Below are 24,086 nucleotides of genomic sequence, written 5' to 3'. Positions count from 1 at the left end.
TTCAAAGATGTGTTCCTGGAGAGGCTCCACATGCTCTCACAGATGGTCCTGCGCACACGCCCATAAAGGCAGCTAAGTGGATGCAGTGGGTTAAAAACAAAAGCATGTGAAGTTGGAAGGGAAATGTGGTAGGGTAGCAGGGGGAGTCGGAGGAGAGGGTTGAGGCAGGAGTTTATCCAAAAACATTATATGTATGTATGAATTCTCAAACAGTAGAAGGAAAATTTAAAAGTTCATTACATCTTTGATTGCAAAATTTTAAGGAGCAAAAAGGAGTTATTGTCGTAAACCTTGGTCTTGAGAAATCTTGATTTACAAAAATCTTTTGCTCTGTAAGTGGCAAGACCATGAGATGTGATATTGGAAGTCCTCACCCAAAAGTTAGAGAACATTCCCAGACTTGAATCTTACAACCCCAAGTGACTAGACTCCGTAGTATGGAATGTTGCTGGTCATGCATTGTAACCCATCTCCATTCCTTTTGGACATGGTAGCTACATGCCTACTATGACTTCTCACTCTAGTCCCTTATCCAAATGTCTCATGGATAGCCCATTTGTAATGAGACTTTATAAGCTCCTAATAATTACCCAAATGACTAACCAAGTACAGGAAATTACTGGTGGGTTCACCTCTCCTGATACGAACAATAATTCCTAAAATTTTACAGTACATTGGACAACAATGGTTTACAGTATTTAACTGTACATTTCAAAATAGCTAGTTGAGATGACTATGATTGTTTTCAGAACGAAGAATAATAAATGTTTGAGGTGACAGACATGCCAGTTAGCCATTGCACTTTGTATCTGTCTGTTGAAACATCATACCACACTCCAAAACTACTGAAGGTCTTGACTAAGCTACCTCAAAATATAAAATAAAACAGAAACAGTATTGGAATGTAGATTACTTGAAGCTGAAATCATGTGAGAAAATGTAACTTTAGGCATGCCTATGTAGCCTGCCTACTTTTCCTACAAGTAGGAAGCCATAATGATGATTTTGACTTAGTCACCAAGACTAGTAATGTAGGGTTGTAATGAACCTGAATAAATGAACCAACTAAAGTAACACTCACCTTAAGCTTGTTTTTCTACCTACAGGCATGTCTCTTAGTGAAATCTCTAGAATTTACTACTTCGTTAGAGATCCATTTGTTTTCTAGCCCTTTACAAATTTATTTTTTATATTAGTGCCTTCAATCTATTTGTCATATTGGACTGAGACTGTCAAAGTTTATTCAGGAGGTTATCTACATAAGATCTAAAGCTCTATATGCTGAGTGAAGTATCTCAGAACATGATCTCCTTATTTTCTCCTCAAAAGTATAAAACCAACTTGTTTCAGTTTCTTGGAAAGTTACTCTCCTGTGAAGCTCCTCATGTATACATAAACTAATAAAATTTATATGCTTTTCTCTTGGAAATCAGCTTTCTATGAATTTGGATACTCTACCCAGACAAAGAACCCACAGAAGAACCAACAGGTGGTCTCAGGAAATCACATCCTCCTCAATGACATTCACAATTACTATGCATTAGTTAGATTACCCAAAATCAAAAATGATCTCCAAGATAAAAGTCATAACATAATCCTCCATAAAATCTTCTGAAAATTTAATATTATTCCTTTTTTATATTAGTGCCTTCAATCTATTTGTCATATTGGACTGAGACTGTCAAAGTTTATTCAGGAGGTTATCTACATAAGATCTAAAGCTCTATATGCTGAGTGAAGTATCTCAGAACATGATCTCCTTATTTTCTCAGGAACAGGAAGAAACCATGAGAAAGCTTGAAGGGTAGTGAATGTCAGGAAAGTTAGAAACAGGCCTTAAGATGTTGGGGGGGCATCTGTCATGTGGCAGCATGGGCAACAGGAGGGATGCATTCCCCCACACCCAACAATGCCTGAGGCGGGTTGGGGAGCTGGCCCTGAGGTCCAATGAATGGGAGAGCTGCCCTTGCCCACTACCAGCTGCAAAACTCGGGAGAACAGGCCCTGTACCTTGCTTGGCTAGAATAATAGAGACAATCCTTTTGGCAGTTGCTAGCATGGGGGAGCTATCCCCATTACTCCCCTGTCATACGGCTGCATGGGCAGAGAGAGATGTCCGTGTGCCCTGCCCCCCACCCAATAGAGGTAGGTGGGAGAGCTGGCCCTGAGGTCCTAAGACTGATAGAGCTAGCCCTGCCCCTCATCTGCTGCAGCCCTCGGGAGAGTGGCCCCTATGCCATGCCTGGGCAACACAGTAGAGCTGGCCCTGAAGGTGGTAGGTGTGGGAGATCCAACCCTGAGGACATGAAAGCAGGAGAACTGGCCCCGCCCCTTGCTCATCGCTGCAAGGGGTGAAGTAGCCAGGGCACTGCAGGAGAGCTCCCCCTGGTGGTGAGGACAAGGGAGAGCTGGCGGGCTGACTGACCCTGTAACTACCCAGACCCAGAATCAGGGTTATGAGTTGGCCCACCCCAATTTCCACTCCATCTGTGATCTTCTGGAGCATGTGAAGGGACCAGTCCTACAGACCCAAAGCTGCAGGATTTCCACAACATAGGGCAATCTCAGGATAACCAAGAGGCGTCCCAGTGAGGGCCCAGTATCGATAGTGTAGCAGAAACCAGAGGCCTCGAACCAGACCAATGACTCTTTGCAATGACCACTTGCAAGTAAAGGTATATGGACAAAAGGGTTTGCTATGTGACTCATTGTGTCACATTACAGCTTCCACGACGAGATTTCTTTTTTTCTATTCTTTTTTCTCTTAAGTTTTATTGGGCAGGCACTGAAAGGGCAGAGGATGGATACACAGGGACAAGAAATGAATAGGATCAAGATGCATGATGTGAAAGACACAAAGAACAAATAAAAAGAAACTTAAAAAAAAGATATTGGGATGGTGTGACCAGGGCCACAATTGCTTAAAAAATAGATGGTAAACTAATGATATCTAATAAACTAGTGCCATCTGTTGGGAATAACTGACTTGATGAAAAGTAATGTCACATTTAACTATATCGACCATCACTGCCCCAAATATCTATAGCCCATTACTACTTTCCAGTGTGGCCAGAGTATACTCTCTAAGTAAATTCTTGTGGAAAATGGTGATATAAATAACATCTTACTCTGTTTTGCATGAAGACCCTAGATACTGACCTAAAAAGCATCTCAAGATATAGCCTCTTATAATGTACTCAAAAGGAAGGTTTAAAATCCTGAGAACTACTGGGCTGTTTGCTGTGACCAATGATCAAGATGGGATTCTAGATATGAGAGCTACTCCAGAAATTTTACTAGCTCTTCTTCTCACCTCTTACCCCGAGTCTGTACCTCTCCCTAGCACCTTCCACAGAGCCCCCTTCACATCTTTGTTCCTCAGGGTGTAGATCAAAGGATTGAACATGGGGGTAACAATAGTATAAAAAAGGGCAACAAACTTTCCCTTGCTTTCAGAATATCTGTGGACTGGTTGAAGATACGTATAAATACCTGAGCCATAAAAGAGAGACACCACCATGAGGTGGGACCCACAAGTCCCAAAAGCCTTTCTGCGTCCAGCCATTGACTTGACTTTTAGTACAGCCCGAGCAATGTGAACATAGGAGCCTAGAATCAGAACTGCAGGGCACACTAAGACTATTGTTCGAGCCACAAACATCTTAGCTTCTGTTCCTTCTGTGTCCTCACAGGCCAGCTTCAGGAATATGGGCATTTCACAGAAGAAGTGATTGATTTCATGGCCACAGAGTTGCATGGCCATCACAAGTCCAGTCTGAATCAGAGAGTTCACAAGGCCTCCTATCCAGGAGGAGAGGGCCAATGCCCTGCAGAGAAGGGGGTGCATGACAGTGGTGTAGTGGAGTGGGTTACACACAGCAGCATAGCGGTCGAAGGCCATCGCCACCAAAATCAAACATTCTGTGGAGGCTAGAGCAAGAAATATATACAGCTGGGCCACACAACCTCCATAGCTGATGGTCCTGTCAAGTCCATGAAGGTTGATCAGGAGTTGGGGCACAGTGCTGGTGGTGTAGCAGAGGTCCAGGAAGGAGAGGTGGGAGAGGAAGAAGTACATGGGTGTTTGCAGCCGAAGGTCCAGTCTTGCAAGAGCAATGATGGTTGTGTTGCCAAAGATAGTCAGGGAGTAGAAAATCAAAATAGTGACAAAAAGGAAGACTTGTAGTTGAGGCCAATCTGAGAAACCCACCAAAATGAAACTCTCTGGTGAACTGGTATTGAAATTTCCCATACTCTTTCAGAAGCACAAATACTAAAACTCAACTCATTATTTCCTATAAGGAGTATGGGTTAAAACACTACTCCTAGTATTCTACAAATACTCAAAAATCAAGCTTGTCATCTTCTAATTTGCTATTCCATCCCATCAGTCCAGTCTTCTTTCTATTCTGTTCTTCAGATAGGAAAGCTCTGGTTCAAGGTTTTGGGGAACTTGCTAGAACTCCAATCTAGCTGTCTGGATTTTTCCAGATAGCTCAGTCCTTTGGGTCCAATGCTTCTTTGTCTGAGGTAGAAATTCTATATTGCTTTCCTGACAGCACTGAGATGCAGATCCAAATGCAGTCACGTGGAAACTGCATTACCACAATACAATGTTGGCATTTGATAGCTGCTGGGAGCTGGAAAATCAGCGGGAGAATCAGTTTTATATAATGGTGTGACCACTAATAGGTTGACCACACACCAGGGCAGTCACCTCTCACAAGACTAGATGAACAACACAAACTGGACTGGATGGGGGAAAGGGAAAAAAAAAGAAAAACAAGTCTCAAAGTTGGATGGAAGGTAGAGAAGGTAGTTATGGGAGGTTTAGGGGAGGTGTGAATATGTTGAAAGTTCAGTGTATGAAATTCTCAAAGAACTAATGAAAATGTTGTTGACATTTAATGTAGTGTTCATGATACAGATGACTGATAAAGATGTTTTCTAGCCTGTGTAACTATCCTGTATCCTATATCCAACTCCCAGCAACTGAGAAAACTAAAGTAAAAACATGGATAATATGAACTTAACAAAAAGATAGCATTAGTGCTGTTCTCATTTCTTCTTCATTATGGTTTATGAGGCAGAATTCTGTAAATACCCATGATTAACCAGGCTAAGATCACAAATCTGCTTCCCCAGTGCTTATCTGCTTTCCTTTGCTGAGTGTACGTGATCCATGTAGCACTCACAGGAGACTCACTCAAGTCAGCAGGTGTCTGTCATAAGAACTGAGAAGAGTACACATCTGTCTCTGTAGGGAAACAAAAGGGCTTGTGATAAATATGTGGCTTCCCATGTATCACCATGCCTATCGCTATGTGCCCACCTTCATCCCACTGATAAAACCATCTCTGAACTTCCCAGCAAAAGTTTTCTTCTCCTCTCAAGCCATAATTTCTTTGTATGGTTTCTATCTGTACTTTCAGACTGGTTTTCAGTTAGTAGAACAAGGATTTTAACTGTTTCAGCCCCACCAATGATGCTTGTAAGGAACTCACTAAATTATTTTACTCTTCTTTGTCCTCTTCCAAGCTGAGATGCTCTGGGTACTGAAGAACATAGAAAAAAGGGTAATGTATACAAGAGGCATTAAATTAATTCTAATTTCACTTATAGTATATAGTAGACATTAAATAACTTCAGTAAAACATTTGCTTTTCCTTCCCAATGTCACTAAAATCAGTGTCTTCTAGCAACTTGGGGAGTTAACAATAAATGCACTTTAATAAACTGTGGGTGTGGATAAAAGTAACTTTCCCTTATAAGTGGAGGTTCATCATAGTTTAAAAAAATCTGAATAGGATATAGGAAATCAGAAAAAGATGTCAGTAATCCACGGAATCTTCACCTATGCTCCATACAGCAGTTTTGGCAAATTAAGACACTATTCTTTTCGCTGAGTCTACTCTACTGAAAGTCATTACCAGTACCCTAGATGGATATTTGAATACCATGTTTGAAGCCTCTGTGGGAAATATGAACAAAAGGTGAACTGTGAAACAAAGTGTGAATATACACATAGGTAACCAGGACAACAAAGATGGTTTTGAATGACTATGACAGTTGAGTACAGCTATTTATGAAGGTTACAGGCACACCCCTACATACAGACTTTATCACCTGTTCTGGAGGCTTGATTCACATAAGTATAAATCTTGTATATTTTACAGGATTTTGATGGGGATTAAGTGCTGTGAAACATTTTGAAATGAGTAAAAATGGCACCATGTACTTCTACCAGTGGTCTCTCTACACAGCTAGGCTTTAAGTGTCATGTGTTGAGGTCATTTCAATTATTCACTCATTTCTTAGTTCATTGCTTGGTGGAAATGGGCTCTCAACCAATGTTGAACTTATTAATGGGTACATTCCACTTATGGCACTATGCCTGGTACTATATATATCCCAGGAATATTTGTTTCCTTGAAATAGGAAAGAATTAACACTTTCATATTGCTTCTCAGTTAGTAACAATGAGGATTGTAATTGTTCCCATCCTATCAATGATGTTTCTAATGATATGTAGACAGCTTAATATACTTGAACTACACAATCAGATTGGTTATGTGAAAGATGCTGGAATCCCAAAGGATCTCAACATAACTAAAGAAGACGCTGTAGACCATTAAGTGGCTACCACATACATAAGCCAGAATTCACTTTCACTACAAATTTTCAGCTGGACAAAAACAGACGGAAGTGATTAAATTGAAAGCTTTTAAGTCATGTATTTAAAAAGTAGAAAATGAAAATGACCTGGATGTATTGACCAAAAGGTAAATAAAAACCATCAGTGCTGACTTAACTATAGATTTTTATGAAATGCAAGCTGAGCATGGATAAAAAAAGAATACAGAGCTGTAATTGCTTTGGTTAGAAGTGAACCTGAAACTCATCTTTTCCACAGGTGCATCATAGGGTGCACCCCCACACCTGTACACATTGTTAACCCAGAGCTTGTTCTATAAAACCCATGTGCATTTCCTCAGCCTTTTATGTCTCTCCCCGCTGTGTCCTTCAGTTGCTCCTGACATATTTATGGGTAATTACATTTCTGACTCCTCCATATATCATTTCTACTTTCTTCTGTCTAAAATTCTTTACTTATTTTCCACTCTACCTCATGCAACCAGTTCTGGAAAAATATAATTCAGTGTGGTCACCATGTCTGAAATTAGATCCATAAGTTGACTTATGTCATTCAGCCTTTTACTTTTGGTGCCTAGAATAATGACTGGTACATGAAAGTCCTCTACAGGTTCTTGACCCTAAAATACTCTCTTACACTAGCTCTTTAGCGGTTCCTTAGGAGAACATGAATTCTTGCAGCAATTCCAGTATTGCGTAAAAAGTTGGCTGTGACAAAGTCCTATTTCCTTGAGAGCTGTTCTTTTACTTGGAAACCTAATGTAGAAGGTGAGATTCCCAAGGCTAGGGAGTTCCAAAGGTGAAGACTTTCCCATCCCATTCTCCATTGCCTTTTTTTTCTATATAAGCAAGATCTTGACACAAGTGGCTGCTTATGTGATCCACCTTAGGGGATTTGTACTGCTTTCTAATCCCCAGAGTCCTGCAGAGGTCAGGCTGACCTCCCAAACCACAATACCTATGTTTACCTTAAGTGTCCCATTGATCTTGAGACTGATGCCATCATTTCACAGCTCCCATGTCTGCACACTGCTCATGTATCTGTTACTCAGCTACCAGTTCCTGTACTTGACACCTTACCAGCCACTCACAGAGTTTTTTTTCCCACTCTTTTCTTGACTCTGGAAGAGAAAGTCCCTTGGGAGCCTTTTGCATCTTTTAAGAACACCTGTAAACTACTCCTCACCTGAATCCAATGATGGGCCTCTGGCATATGCCACACATAATTTCTAGTCACATATCTAATCACTCAGGCTGATTTTGATCTTTGTCACACTGACTCAGGGACTGGGCAGCAATGAGCTTCCTGTGTGAACCCAGCACATGTGGATGAAGATGGGGCAGAGTTGTTAGGGTTCGTATGTAGACATAGGTCTTTTCCAAGTGACTACCCTCCACACATAGAGAAAAACAGTAACCTTCAAGTTTTACTGGATCCCATATCCAAGTAGAGTAACAATTCAGTAATTTATATTTATATTGTATACATTTTTCATCCAGTAAAAAATGAAATGATATTAGACAATGGAAAAGGTCCTAATTATTAATGTTTTCATTTCAACCATGCACTAGTTGTTCAAAAATTATCTTGCTATAAATTTACACTTTTGTGGCTCAATGTGAAGACAGTTTTAAAGTAAATAAGTATAAAAATAAACTGCCTAGAAAAATTTGATATTCTCAAAGAGTCAAAGCTTCCATATCAAATTCTGAGAGTTGAACACTTTAGGATGTTAGAAAAATGTTCCTTCATTAACTGAACAATTGGGAAGGTTTGGGCCCTCCTGCACAGCTGTGATTTTCCGTATTCTTCTGATCCTAAGTTTTAAAGGTTGAATTCCTACTTCTAATCTGCTTGGCACACATAAGGTATTCTGACATTTATGCTTTTGCTTTCTGAAGTATAATAGTGAGTGTCATCTGTGTTAAAGTGTGTGTTTATGTCTGAGCATGTGCACACATCTGTGTGCCTATGCATGAGCTCTATAAATAACATTTATGATCAGTCATCAGAATCAGTGTTCATGTTACATCCTTCCTGGTAGCCTATCTTTTAATAGATAGGGACTCAATGTATAGTCTAGACAGATCTTGACCTCATATCCTCCTGCCTTTTCCTTCCATGTGTTGAATTATAGGCTTGTACCATCATGACCAGCTTGCAGTCAACTAATTGCATGACATTTTCAGAATACGATAGAATGAATTTCTATCACACATTTCTTTCCACACCTGTATTGTTCAACCCTGTATTCTTAACTTTTGATCTGAATGCACTTCCACCTGTTATGCCTGCATGTGTGACTCTTTTGTTCCTGTTTGAGAAATTAACTTACTTTCAAGCCTTTCTAGTCACCAAAGTTCCCTACTAACCCCCTCCCTCACCATTACCATGTACTCTTCATCTATCAACTGTTATTTTCTAGTCTGGACCATATTCCCTCCACACTAAGAATTACACAGCATCTCTTCCAATTCCAGAAGTTTTTAGGGTGATCTTTATTATCTTAAACATCCCAAGTGTAACTACAAATTTTCTAGTATAGTACCAACTAACCAGGGTTTGGGTCCAGACAGTTTGGTAGACAATGACTCCATTGAATTAATTGTTTGAACAGTGACTTCTGACACAAAATATCAGCTCTACCTAAGATCAACTCCATGTTGTTCTCTAATCTTCCAACAAGTCTTCCTTGATTTCACTTCAATTGCTGTTGACCACACCCCTAATTCTCTACCTGATAACTTTGAGCATATATTTTTTTTTACATGTTGTGAGTAATCAAACTAGTGAGTAGGTGAATGGATCTTAGAGAAAGACGAGTAGTAATAGAATGTTCATTTTTTAATTTAACATTTCTCTATCCTCAATCTATGTAACCAGCAGAGTGAAATCCTGTGTTTATTATATAATGGAATATTTCTTGATTCTAGGTTTAAATTGTGAGGCTGGTGTAACTCAACCAGTCAGTACTCACTCAGAGCTCCAGGACCAGAAAGCATTGCATTACCATCTTCAATTTTCTTGGTTTCAAAAGTGATGTGTGATTCATCTGCATCTAGAGATGTTCTAGGGAGAACTGATATATTTTGTAGGATGCTGGCCTTGGATGAGAGCTCTTGTCTGGAGAACTTACTTATTTTTAATGATTATTCATGACTCCCTTTCCAGGGAAGAGTTTTCTCACTTGTGCTCATAACGTAAGGGATGGCAGTGTCCTCCCAATGTACCCTGTAACCTCCCTTACCAGAGAGACAAGGAAGAAGCTGGAGTATTATCAAACCTCCTCTTAGCTTAGTGCATCACATATGCCCTAGGGAAATTGTCAAAGACTCCTCAGTAGCAGCAAAGAAAAATTGTTTGGCAAGGATGGCCTTGGAGATGTCTGAGTCCCAGTGTGGCAATTACAACTAGCGGATGGGTTCTGTAAGACGTCAAATGCAATCTTTAGTTCTCTATACTCCCAATATGCTGCCAATCAAACTCTATTTAGTATCCCCACAATATGACTTTTCACCTTTATCAATTTACCATCTGAGATTCCTCAGACTGCATTTACTTTCATCTCTTTCTTTATGTCCTTGACCAATCAGACCGAATTCCCAGTCCCATCTGAAGTGTACTGTGTTGACCATACCTAATATTTTCTCAGTCTGGTTTATATGCATCATTGACCTAACTGAGTGTTTCCTTAAGGGAAGTCTGTTTTGTATCTCTCTCACACACAAATATATAATGTATCACTATGGCCCTGGGTTACTTCCTATGGCTGTCGTAAAGCATAGTGATCAAAAGCAATTCAGGCAGAAAAGAGTTTATTTGATCTTACAACTCCTATGTTATAGTCCAACACTGAGGGAAGTCAGCTCAGGAACTCAAGTCAGGAGCCTGGAGGCAAGAATTGAATCAGAGTGACTCCCCATGGGAGGTCTTGCCTTGGAGGAGGTGGGAATGGGGGGTGTATTGGGGAAGAAGGCTGGGGGAGATGCAGGAGGAGGGAGGAGAGGGGGCTCCGCTGTTAGTATGTAATATGACTAGAAAATTTCTTAGTAATAAAAACGAAAAAAGGAATCTCAATATTAGGGAAAAGTTAAAGGGGAGAAATGACTTAAACTCATTCACTGGGATTGGAGAAAATAAAAAAAATGAAAAAAAGATTTGAAGCAGAGGCCATGGAGGGATGCCACTTACTGGCTTTCTTCCCATGTTTTGCTTGGTTTGCTTTTTATCTCACCCAGGTCCTCCTGCCTGGGAGCCCAGGGCACTGCCCACAGTGCTGGGCCTCCTACATCAATCACCAATCCCATGGACTTTCCCACAGGCCAATATGATGGAGCCAATTCTTCAATTGATGTTTTCTCTTTCCAGATGACTCCAGCTTGTATCAGATTGACAAAACAAAGAAGAAAACAAAACAAAACACACAACCAGCACAATTATGATTCCCTTTTGTCTGATTTCATCAATAACAAACTCAAAAACAGTGTTTCATCCATATATTCCAGTTTATGTACCAAAAAGTTAACACAAATCTACTCAATGAAGGGAGTTAACTTTTTTCAGTTTTTCAAAAACTTTAATATTTCACCAAGTACTTAAATTTTATAGCCACGATTTTTTCTATGTAATTAATCTTAAAAAGGAATTATTGGCTTCTAAAATAATCTTTTACATATATCTAATGAGTTGAACTACTTTTAAAAAAATCTTTTTGTTGATGTTTTTATGGACTTCATATCGTGCATCCTGATCCCCCTCATTTCCCTCTCCCCTCCCCTTTGCCCTCTGCCCTTGTAACAACCCCCGAAACAAAATTTAAAAGTAAAACAAAAAACCAAAACACAAAACCAAACCAAACAAACAAACAAAAACGAGTAAAAAATTCTCTCCGTGGAAGCTGTAGCATGGCCCAGTGAGTCACACAGTAAACCCTTTCGTCGTCCACACATCTTCACTTGTAAGTGTTCATGGCAACAAGTCATTGGTCTGGTTTGAGCCCTCTGGCTTCTGCTGCACCCTTGATACTGAGCCTTACTGGACTCCTCTTGGGTATCCTATTGTTGCCTTGTGTCATGGAGATCCTGCAGCTTTGAATCTGCAGGTAGAGTTCCTTCTCATGCAGCAGCAGTTCATAGATGAGGTGGATGTTGGGTTGGGCTACTGGGTTGGTCATCATTCCAGCGTTCCCTCATTATCCCCACCAAGGTGAGCTCTCTGGCACTGCCCTAGCTAATTACCTAATGTAGCAGACAGCAGGGAAGTAGGGCCAGTTCTCCTGCCCTGATACCCTTGGGTCAGGTTCACCTACATTTATACCACCAGGGCCAGCATACAGTTTTGTCCAGGTGAGGTGCAGCGTCAGCTCTCCAGATGTTGCCCTTGATGAGGGGCAAGGCCAGCTCTTCCATTCTTGTGACCCTGGGGGTAGCAAGGGTGGAGGGTGGAGGGCATATTTTGCGTGAGGGGGCAGGGATATCTTTCCTGGTCTCACACGTAGAGGCCTGGCTCACCTGTGCACCTGCCAACAGGATCAGCTCTAGTGTGTCTCCAGGTAAGGTGTCCTGCCCACTCTCATGTGCTATAGCTGGTCACGGGTAGAACCATCTTTCCCACCCTCAGTGTCCCTGGTGCTAGCTCACTCATCTGCTGCAGGTGGCAAGGGGTGAGGGTAGAGAGGGCATGCTTTCTACACCCATGCCATCACATGGCAGATGACTGGGGACAGGGTCAGTCCTCCTGCTCTCACGCCGCTGGGCTAGCTCACCTGGGCCCCTGACAACAGGGTCATCTCTGTTGTGGTGCCCAGGAGAGGTGCAGGGCCTCTAGCCAGTGAGAAGGCGGGGCCAGCTCTGTGCAGCCTTATCCTTACTGCTTTTGGTGGTAATAGGAGCCACAGACAAAAACACAGACTAAGGCTGTGGCAGGGCCACAGACTCAGACATGATTCCTGGCCTGGATGACACTATGGTTCTGGGTGGCCATCCAGGCTACTCAGATCTGCATGGGTCCAGCATAGGCTCAACCCTCGGACAGTAGTCTGTCCCTACGTGGTGATCCAGGCCATTGATATCCCTGCGGCCCTTAGTGGCACTGTGATGGGCCACGGACGTCAATACAGAACCCAGCTTTGGTTGGACCATGGACCCAGACATGGTCCTTGGAAACAGCCTAGGCCAGATATCAACATGGTTCCTGGGTTGGCAGTGCTGGTCACTCAGATTGGCATGGACCCGATGGCAATGTGGTCCTCAAATCCCAACATGGCCTCAGGTGTGGACCCAGATTCTGGGCATCCATATGGCCTTTGATGGCAATAGCATCCTCAGACATCAATGCAGGTTCTGGCTGAGGCAGAGCCATTGACTCAGACATTAACATGGTCACAGGTACTAGCCCAGACTCCACATGTCCACAGTGCCCTCAGTAATAACAGCAACCATGGACATCAATATAGACTTCCATAGCTACATCAAGGCCATGGACTTAGTCATGGCCCTTGGTATCAGCCCAGACCCAGACATCTCCAGATGCATCTCCAGGGCATCTACCTGAGCTCATTCCTCACTGCCTCTTCAGATCTGCCTCTGTTTCCAGCACATGAACTGTGCTGCCCCTGTCTCTGTCTCTGTCTCTGTCTCTGTCTCTGTCTCTGTCTCTCCCTCTCCCTCTCTCTCCAATTTTGCTGCCCTGTACTCACCATAATGGTGACTGCCTGCCCTGGCCCAGAGGTGCCTGGCAGGCTTGTGGGTGAATTCTAGGTCTTTAGCCTTGGGGCAGAGTTGTGTTTGTCCTCCACAGCCTGCCAGGCTTAGAAACACCAAGCAGCTCATGGGTGAATTCTTCCCACCCAAGGACCCTTCCATGATTTAAAATTTTAATAATCAAAATTATCTGTAAACATGTAAGGAATCATAAGACAATGTAGGAAAACAGCTGTAGATACAAGTTTTTTTTTTAATCCTGACAAGATTTCTTATATATTTAAGACTCATTTTCTCCATCAGGAAGATGATTTTGTGACCTATCCTATAAGGCTGTTTGAGGATTAATGAAAATATATGCAGATGCCTGGATATGATAAAAATTCATTAAGAGGAAGACTTCAGGGTAAGATGTCAGACCAGAGGCTGTGTCAGTGTGAGATGGTAGGTAAAGGAGAGTTAGAAAAATTAAAATTAAAAAGAAACTTTATCCCAGGGGGAATTTTGAGCATCTATTGTTAAAGTTCATGCCCACTGGAATTTGAATCATGCCATTACGTGACCTGGATGCTGAAACTGAGCTATAGTTTTTAATGTGTGATCTTCAGGTTTTCAGTCTTGATTTGGTCTCATCTCTCCTTTCTATGCTCCCATATCTCCATTTTGGAAGAAGAATGTTCATACTTTGTTATTGTATGTTGGAACTGTATAAAATCTTTTTGTTTTTGAGACAGAGTTTCTCTGTATAGCTTGTGGCTATCCTGAAACTCACTGTGTAGACCAGGGTGGCTTCGAACTCACAGAGATCTGCCTGTGTCTGCCTCCTGAGAGTGCTGAGATGAAAGGCATGTGCCATCGCTGCCGAGCTATAAATACTTTTTCAATGTTTACAATGGCTCATAGCCAAGAGTTTGCTTTGAGTCTCACAGGAGAAGTTTAACTTGACCTTTTGAACAATTCTAGAATTGTTAAGATTAATGGGACTCCTGGAGACAGACTGAATATGTGCTTGGGTGTCAAGCTGACCATGGGTAGACCTATAGTGGTCGGTCTTCTTTGACAACTTGACTAGATTTTGAATCACCAAAGAATCAATTTTGAGACACATCTTTGGATGTTTCTGTGAATACATTTACCTGGGAGAATGAATGTGACAAGGTCCATGGACTTGGCGGGTTGGAGAGAATAAAAGGGAAAAAGGAGGAAGCCAGCAGAGTGCCTGTATTTCTGCTCTCTCTGCTTCCTGGCCAACCATGATGTGAAGCTGCTTTGCTTGTTTATGTCCTCCCCTTCATGACAGACTGAACCTCCTGAAGCCACATGCAAAATGAATCTCTACGTCTAATTTTCTGATCATTTGGTCCTAACAATGAAAAAAGTAACTGACATACAGAGACATTGATCACATGTTACTAATAGATTATTGTCATTAAATCAAATTATATTTATTTGTTACCATCCTGATTGAATCAGGGAAACATTTCCATTGCTTTGTGTAACTTTCTTGTCATACTTTTTTCATACTCTTAGGGACACAGTAAAGTCACAATCAGGTAATAAGAAATTATCCATTGTGCCTCCCCATGGGAGGCCTTGCCTTCTTGTGAGGGAGAGTGGGTGGTGGGTTGAGAGGGGGAAGCTAGGTAGATGGGAAGAGGGGGATCTTTGATTGGTGTGTAAAATGAATGAAATTTTTTCTTAATTAAAAAAAATACCAAAAAAAAACCCTGTTTTTAAAGAACAAAACAACATCACAACTGACAATGGAGCAATTACATGAACTCTTAACTCTCTAAAACAATATCTTATTAAAATCTAGTTGCTTCAGTTTAGAGGTGTGGTTGTGACAGCCTCACAAAGTTATTTTTTGGCAAGCTATTCTATTGTCTTGAAGACCTACCTGCTGAAAACACTGTGAAAATATAAATAACTGTAATGTAACAAAGTAATGTATATCAAATCCTTGTCCCTATGACAAGAAAACAAATCTGTCAATAAAGGAGTCCCATCTGCTTGAACATGTAATGTATTAAAAAGGGGGAAAGGCATTTCTAAATAGCTGTTATATAAATAAAATGGAAAGATGCAAAAATAAAAAAATCCAGGAAATTATCCATGCTCAAGAAATGAGTATCTAGGGAAGGCCAAATTGAGAGATAATTCTTTGGATTCTGAGTATGAAATGCTTTTTCATATTTTCCACTGAAAGCCATAGCAGTGAACTCATGTACTTTGCATTAAGACTTGGTGCCTTCTCTGGGGCACCTGTTGGGAATCAGGTAATGACACATTTACTGAGCCTTTCCTCACTCTGAGATGCCCACAGTTCCTACACTCTCTACATGTAGCTAGAACACACCATCTTCCCAAGCCTTCTTTACAATGTTGTGATATAAGGCAACTTTCATTCTCTGACACTGACATAGAAAGAGCCTCAAGAGATCCCCAACCTCTCCAATAGGAAGACACTAAAACTCTGGGGTCTACTGAAGGCTGTTTACTAGTGACCAATGGTCCTAGAACAGACTATGAAAGCTATAACAGAAAAATGAGCTGGTCCTTCTTCCCCATCTTACCCGGAGTCTGTGCCTTTTCCTAACACCTTCCACAGAGCCCCCTTCACATCCTTGTTCCTCAGGGTATAAATCAGAGGGTTGAGCATGGGGGTGATGATAGTATAAAAAAGGGCAACAAACTTTCCATCACTCTCAGAATAGCTGCCCTTGGGTTGTAAGTATGTGTAGATGGCTGAGCCATAAAACAGAAAAACCACCAGAAGGTGGGACCCACAAGTTCCAAAAGCCTTTCTGCGCCCAGCTGTTGACTTGACTTTCAGCACTGCCCTGGCAATCTGAGCATAGGAGCCCAGGATGAGCACAGCTGGAACTGCAACAATCACCACTCTGGCCACAAACATCTTGGCCTCTGTTCCTTCAGTGTCTTCACAGGCCAACTTGAGGAACACAGGCATCTCACAGAAGAAGTGATTCAGTCGATGGCCACAGAGGGGCATGGTCACCATGAGGCTTATCTGGATCAGAGAGTTCACGAGGCCTCCCACCCAGGAGACAGTCGCCAATGCCTGGCAGAGAAGGGGGTGCATGATGGTCGTGTAGTGCAGTGGACGGCACACAGCAGCATAGCGATCAAAGGCCATCACAACCAGGATCAAACACTCAGTGGAGCCCAGAGCGAGAAATATGTACAGTTGTGCCACACAACCTCCATAGCTGATGGTCCTGTCAAATCCATGAAGATTGATCAAGAGCTGGGGCACAGTGCTGGTGGTGTAGCAGAGGTCCAGGAAGGAGAGATTGGAGAGGAAAAAGTACATGGGAGTGTGTAATCGAAGGTCCAATCTTGCAAGAGCAATGATGGTTGTGTTGCCAAAGATAGTCAGGGAGTAGAAAATCAAAATAGTGACAAAAAGGAAGACTTGTAGCTGAGGCCAATCTGAGAAACCCACCAAAATGAAATTCTCTGGTGAAGTAGAGTTGTAGTTTCCCATAGCCTTTCAGTTGCACAAATACTAAAACTCAACTTACTATTTCCTATAAGGAGTATGGGTTAAAACATGACTTCTAGCATTCTACAAATACTCAAAAATCATGCTTATTGTCTTCTAATTTGCTATTCCATCCCATCGTCCTGTCTTCTTTCTATTCTGCTCTTCAGATAGGAAAGCTCTGGTTCAAGGTGTTGTGGCCCTTGCTAGAACTCCAATCTAGCTGTCTGGATGTTTTCAGACAACTCAGTCCTTTGGGTCCAATGCTTCTTTGTCTGAAGGTAGAAATTCTATATTGCTTCCCTGACAGCACTGAGATGCAGATCCAAATGCAGTCACGTGGAAACTGCATTACCACAATATAATGTTGGCATTTGATAGCTGCTGGGAGCTGGAGAATCAGGTTTATTTAATGGTGTGACCCCTAAGAGGTTGACCACACACCAGGGCAGTCACCTCTCTCAAGCCTAGATGAACAACACAAACTGGACTGCATGGGGGAAAGGAAAAAAAGGAAAAAGAAATCTCAAAGTTGATGGAAGGTAGAGAAGGTGGTTATGGGAGGTTTAGGGGAGGTGTGAATATGCTGAAAGTACAGTGTATGAAATTCTCTAAGAACTAATGAAAATGTTGTTGATATTCAATGTAGTGTTCATGATACAGATGACTGATAAAGATGTTTTCTAGCCTGTGTAACTATCTTGTATCCTATATCCAACTCCAAGCAACTGAGAAAACTAAAATAAAAACATGGATAACATGTACTTAACAAAAAGATAGCATTAGTGCTCTTCTCATTTCTTCTTCATTATGGTTTATGAGGCAGAATTCTGTAAATACCCTATGATCCAGTATTAACCAGGGTAAGACCACAAATCTGCTTCCCCAGTGCTTATCTGTTTTCCTTTGCTGAGTGTATGTCATCCATGTGGCACTTACAGGAGACTCACTCAAGTTAGCAGGTGTCTGTCATAAGAACCGAGAAGAGTATACATCTGTCTCTGTAGGGAAATAAAAGGGCTTTCGATTAATATGTGGCTTCCCATGTATCACCATGCCTATCGCCATGTGGCCACCTTCATCCCACTGATAAAACCATCTCTTAACTTCTCAGGAAAAGTTTTCTTCTCCTCTCAAGCCAAATTTCTTTGTATGGTTTCTATCTGTACTTTCAGACTAGTTTTCAGTTAGTAGCACAAGGATTTTGACTGTCTCAGCCCCCCCAATGATGCTTATAATGAACTCACTAAATTATTTTACTCTTTGTTCTCTTGTGATCTGAGATGTTCCTAGGCACTTAGGAATACAGGAAAACAGGTAATGTCTTCTCTTACAATATATAAGAGGCATTAAATCAATGCTAATTTGACTTATGGTATGTATTTGATATTAAATAACTTGAGTGAAACATTTGACTCTCCCTCCCAATATCACTAAAATCAATGTTTTCTAGCAACTTGGGGAGTTAACAATGAATGCACTTTAATAAACTGTGGGTGTGGATAAAAGTAACTTTCCCTTATAAGTGGTTGTTTACCATAGTTTAAAAAATCTGAATAGGGACATAGGAAATCAGAAAAAGATGTTAGTAATCCATGGAACCTTCAATTATGCTCCATACAAGCAGTTTTGGCAAATTAAGACATTATTCTTTTCACTGAGCCTACTATACTGAAAGTCATCTCCAGTGCCCTACCTGTATATTTGACTACCATGCCTGAAGCCTCTGTGGGAAATATGAACAAAAGGTGAACTGTGAAACAAAGTGTGAATATACACATAGGTAACCAGGACAACAAAGATGGTTTTGAATGACTATGACAGTTGAGTACAACTGTTTATGAAGGTTACTGGAACACCGCTACATGTTGACTTTATCACCTGTTCTGGAAGGTTGCATCATGCAAATATAAATCTTGTATATTTTGCAGGATTTTGATGGGGATTAAGTGCTGTGAAACATTTTGAAATGAGAAAAAATGGCAGCATGTACTTCTACCAGCGGTCTGTCTACACAGTTAAGCTTTAAGTGTCATGTGTTGGGCCTTTTCAATTATTCACTCATTTCCTAGTTCATTGCTTGGTGGAAATGGGCTCTCAACCAATGTTGAACTTATTAATGGGTACATTCCGTTTATGGCACCATGCCTAGTACCATAAAAATCGCAGGAATATTTGTTTCCTTGAAATAGGATAGAATTAACACTTTCATATTGCTTCTCAGTTAGTAACATGAGGATTGTAATTGTCTCCATCCTATCAATGATATTTCTAATGATATGTAGACAGCTTAATATACTTGAAGTACACAATCAGATTGGTTATGTGAAAGATGCTAGAATCCCAAAGGATCTCAACATAACTAAAGAAGACGCTGTAGACCATTAAGTGGCTACCACATACATAAGCCAGAATTCACTTTCACTACAAATTTTCAGCTGGACAAAAACAGATGGAAGTGATTAAATTGAAAGCTTTTAAGTCATGTATTTAAAAAGTAGAAAATGAAAATGACCTGGATGTATTGACCAATGGTTAATAAAAATCATCAGTAGTGACTTAACTATGGATTTTTATGAAATGCAAGCCAAGCATGGATAAAAACAGAATACAGAGCTGTGATTGCTTTGGTTAGAAGTGAACCTGAAACTCATCTTTTCCACAGGTGTATCATAGAGTGCACCCCCACACCTGTACACATTGTTAACCCAGAGTTTGTTCTATAAAACCCATGTGCATTTCCTCAGCCTTTTATGTCTCTCCCTGCTGTGTCCTTCAGTTGCTCCTGACATATTTATGGGTAATTACATTTCTGACTCCTCCATCTATCATTTCTACTTTCTTCTGTTTAAAATCCTTTACTTATTTTCCACTCTACCTCATGCAACCAGTTCTGGAAAAATGTAATTCAGTGTGGTCATCGTGTCTGAAATTAGATCCATAAATTGACCTATGCCATTCAGGCTTTTACTTTTGGTGCCTAGAATAATGACTGGTACATGAAAGTCCTCTATAGGTTCTTGACCCTAAAATACTCTCTTACACCAGCTCTTTAGTGGTTCCTTAGGAGAACATGAATTCTTGCAGCAATTCCAGTATTGCGTAAAAAGTTGGCTGTGACAATATCCTATTTCCTTGAGAGCTGTTATTTTACTTGGAAACCTAGTGTAGAAGGTGAGATTCCCAAGGCTAGGGAGTTCCAAAGGTGAAGACTTTCCCAACCCATTCTCCATTGCCTTTCTTCTGTATAAGCAAGATCTTGACACAAGTGGCTGCTTATGTGATCCACCTTAGGGGATTTGTACTGCTTTCTAATCCCCAGAGTCCTGCAGAGGTCAGGCTGACCTCCCAAACCACAATACCTATGTTTACCTTAAGTGTCCCATTGATCTTGAGACTGATGCCATCAGTTCACAGCTCCCCTGTCTGCACACTGCTCATGTATCTGTTACTTGGCTACCAGTTCCTGCACTTATGACACCTTACCAGCCACTCACAGAGTTTTTTCCACTCTCTTCTTGACTCTGGTAACTGGGGCCTTCTTGATATACACACGTTCTGAAATCATGAAAAGAAAATCCTCAGGAGCCTTTTGCATCTTTTAAGAACACCTGTAAACTACTCCTCACCTGAATCCAATGATGGGCCTCTGGCAGATGCCACACATCACACCTAGTCACTTATCTCATCACTCAGGCTGATTTTGACCTTTGTTACACTGACTCAGGGATTGGGCAGCAATGAGCTTACTGTGTGAGCCCAGTACATGTGGGTGAAGATGGGGCAGACTTGGTAGGGTACACATATGTAGACATAGGTCTTTTCCAAGTGACTACCCTCCACACACAGAGAAAAACAATGACCTTCAAGTTTTACTGGATCCCATATCCAAGTAAATTAACACTTCAACAATTTATATTTCCTTTTATATTGTATACATATTTCATCCAGTAAAAAAAATGAAATGATGTTAGCCAGTGGAAGAAGTCCTATTTATCAATGCTTTCATCTCAGCCACCCACTAGTTGTTCAAAAACTATCCTGCTATAACTTTACACTTCGGTGGCTCAATGTGAAGACAGTATTAAACTACATAAGTATAAAAATAGACTTCACAAAAAATTTAATATTCTCAAAGAGTCAAAGCTTCCATATCAAATTCTGAGAGTTGAACACTTTAGGATGTTAGAAAAATGTTCCTGCATTAACTGAACAATTGGGAAGGTTTGGGCGCTCCTGTACAGCTGTGATTTTCCGTATTCTTCTGATCCTAAGTTTTAAAGGTTGAATCCCTACTTCTAATCTGCTTGGCACACATAAAGTATTTTGACATTTATGCTTTTGCTTTCTGAAGTATAATAGTCAGTGTCATCTGTATTAAAGTGTGTGTTTATGTCTGAGCATGTGCACACATCTGTGTGCCTATGCATGAGCTCTATAAATAACATTTATGATCAGCTATCAGAATCAGTGTTCATGTTACATCCTTCCTGGTAGCCTATCTTTTAATAGATAGGGACTCAATGTATAGTCTAGACAGATCTTGACCTCATATCCTCCTGCCTTTTCCTTCCAAGTGTTGAATTATAGGCTTGTACCATCATGACCAGCTTGCAGTCAACTAATTGCATGACATTTCCCATACCTGTATTGTTCAACCCTGTATTCCTAACTTTTAATCTGATTTCACCTCCACCTGTTTTGCCTACAGGTGTGGCTCTTTTGTTCCTGTTTGATAAGTTAAACTTTCCTTCAAACCTTTCTAGTCACCAAAGTGTCCTACTATCCTCCCCCCCCCCCCCCGTACCATCTACTCTTCTACAAATTGTTGTTTTTTGGTCTGGACCATATTCCTTCCACACTAAGAATTACACAGCATCTCTTCCAATTGTAGAAGTTTTAAGGGTGGGTGATCTTTATTATCTTAAACATCCCAAATGTAACTACAAAATTTTCTGGTATAATGCCAACTAACCAAGGTTTGGGTCCAGACAGTTTGGTAGACAATGACTCCATTGAGCTGATTGTTTGAACAGTGATTTCTGACACAAAATGTCAGCTCTACCTAAGATCAACTCCCTGTTGTTCTCTAATCTTCCAACAAGTCTTCCTTGATTTCACTTCAATTGCTGTTGACCACACCCCTAATTCTCTACCTGATAACTTTGAGCATATATTTTACATGTTGTGAGTAATCAAACTAGTGAGTATGTGAATGGATCTTAGAGAAAGACGATTAGTAATAGAATGTTTTTTTTTAATTTAACATTTCTCTATCCTCAATCTAGGTATCCAGCAGTGTGAAATCCTGTGTTTATTATATAATGGAATATTTCTTGATTCTGGGTTTAAATTGTGAGGCTGGTGTAACTCAAACAGTCAGTACTCACTCAGAGTTCCAGGAACAGAAAGCATTGCATGACCATCTTCAATTTTCTTGGTTTCAAAAGTGATGTGTGATTCATCTGCATCTAGAGATGTTCTAGGGAGAACTGATATATTTTGTAGGATGCTGGCCTTGGATGAGAGCTCTTGTCTGGAGAACTTACTTATTTTTAATGATTATTCATGACTCCCTTTCCAGGGAAGAGTTTTCTCACTTGTGCTCATAATGTAAGGGATGGCAGTGTTTTCCCAACGTACCCTGTAACCTCCCTTACCAGAGAGACAAGGAAGAAGCTGGAGTATTATCAAACCTCCTCTTAGCTTAGTGCATCACACATGCCCTGGGGAAATTGTCAAAGACTCCTCAGTAGCAGCAAAGAAAAATTGTTTGGCAAGGATGGCCTTGGAGATGTCTGAGTCCCAGTGTGGCAATTACAACTAGCGGATGGGTTCTGTAAGACGTCAAATGCAATCTTCAGTTCTCTATACTCCCAATATGCTGCCAATCAAACTCTATTTAGTATCCCCACAATATGACTTTTCACCTTTATCAATTTAACCTCTGAGATTCCTCAGACTGCATTTACTTTCATCTCCGTTCTTTATGTCCTTGACCAATCAGGCCAAATGCCAGTCCCATCTGAAGTGTACTGTGTTGACCATACCTAATATTTTCTCACAGTCTGGTTTATATGCATTATTGACCTAACTGAGTGTTTCCTTAAGGGAAGTCTGTTTTATATCTCTCTCTTACACAAATAACACTATTGCCCTAGGTTACTTCCAATATCTGTGGTAAAGCACCATGGTCAAAATCCACTTAGGAAGAAAAGGGTTTATTTGATCTTACAACTCCTATGTTATGGTCCAACACTGAGAGAAGTCAGCTCAGGAACTCAAGGCAGGAATCTGGAGGCAAGAATTGAGTCAGATGCCGTGGAGGGATGCCACTTACTGGCTTGCTTCCCATGTTCTGCTTAGTTTGCTTTTTATCTCATTCAGGTCCACCTGCCTGGGGGGCCAGGGCAAGGCCCACGGTGCTGGGCACTCCTACATCAATCACCAATCCAGAATGTCCCCACAGACTTTCCTACAGGAAAATATGATGGAGCCAATTCTTCAATTGATGTTTTCTCTTCCCAGATGACTCCAGCTTGTATCAGGTTTACAAACAAAACAAGACAAAACAAAACAAAAAACAAAACTCACAAACTTCACACTTATATTTTTTCCATTGTTTGGTTTTATCAATAACAAACTCAAAAACAATATTTCATCAATATATTCCAGTTTATATACTGAAAAATTAACATGATTCTACTCAGTGTAGAGAGTTAATTTTTTTTTTTTTAGTTTTTTTTCAAAAACTTTAATATTTCTACCAAATACCTAAATTTTACAACCATGACTTCTGGTATGTAATTAATCTCAAAAGGATATATTTGTATCTAAAATAATGCTTCACATATATCTAATCAGCTGAACTTTGTTTTGTTTTGTTTTATTTTTTGAGACAGGGTTTCTCTGTGTAGTTTTGGTGCCTGTCATGGATCTCGCTCTGTAGCCCAGGCTGGCCTTGAACTCACAGAGATCCTCCTGGCTCTGCCTCCCGAGTGCTGGGGTCAAAGATGTGCGCCACTGCTGCCCAGCAAGCTGAACTACTTTTTAAAAACCTCTTTACTGATTCTTTATGGATTGCACATCATGCATCCTGATCCCGTTCATCTTCCTCTCCCTCAGTTCTTCCCTCTGCCCTTGCAACAACCCATGAAACAAAATTTACAAGTAAAACAGAAAAACCAAAACACAAAACCAAAGCAAACAAAAGAAAAGCAAGTAA

General features: G+C 40.8%; 2 protein-coding genes across 2 annotated transcripts; both read right to left on the bottom strand.

Moving 5' to 3' along the window:
* Positions 1–3,316: 3,316 nt before the first annotated feature.
* Positions 3,317–4,252, bottom strand: LOC131915999 (olfactory receptor 2Y1B-like). The gene has a single exon (XM_059269301.1). The coding sequence runs from the start codon at positions 4,250–4,252 to the stop codon at positions 3,317–3,319; it is 936 nt and encodes a 311-aa protein (XP_059125284.1).
* Positions 4,253–15,928: 11,676 nt separating this feature from the next.
* Positions 15,929–16,864, bottom strand: LOC131915998 (olfactory receptor 2Y1B-like). Its single transcript, XM_059269300.1, has one exon. The coding sequence runs from the start codon at positions 16,862–16,864 to the stop codon at positions 15,929–15,931; it is 936 nt and encodes a 311-aa protein (XP_059125283.1).
* Positions 16,865–24,086: the final 7,222 nt, after the last annotated feature.

Source organism: Peromyscus eremicus, chromosome 8a (genome assembly GCF_949786415.1).
Source record: "Peromyscus eremicus chromosome 8a, PerEre_H2_v1, whole genome shotgun sequence".
NCBI classification, from domain to species: domain Eukaryota; kingdom Metazoa; phylum Chordata; class Mammalia; order Rodentia; family Cricetidae; genus Peromyscus; species Peromyscus eremicus.
Note: the sequence above shows the minus strand (reverse complement) of the source record. Positions and strands in the feature narration are given on the sequence as shown.

Excerpts from the sequence above, each read along its gene's own strand:
- LOC131915999 (XM_059269301.1), bottom strand. The coding sequence starts at position 4,252 with ATGGGAAATTTCAATACCAGTTCACCAGAGAGTTTCATTTTGGTGGGT.
- LOC131915998 (XM_059269300.1), bottom strand. The coding sequence starts at position 16,864 with ATGGGAAACTACAACTCTACTTCACCAGAGAATTTCATTTTGGTGGGT.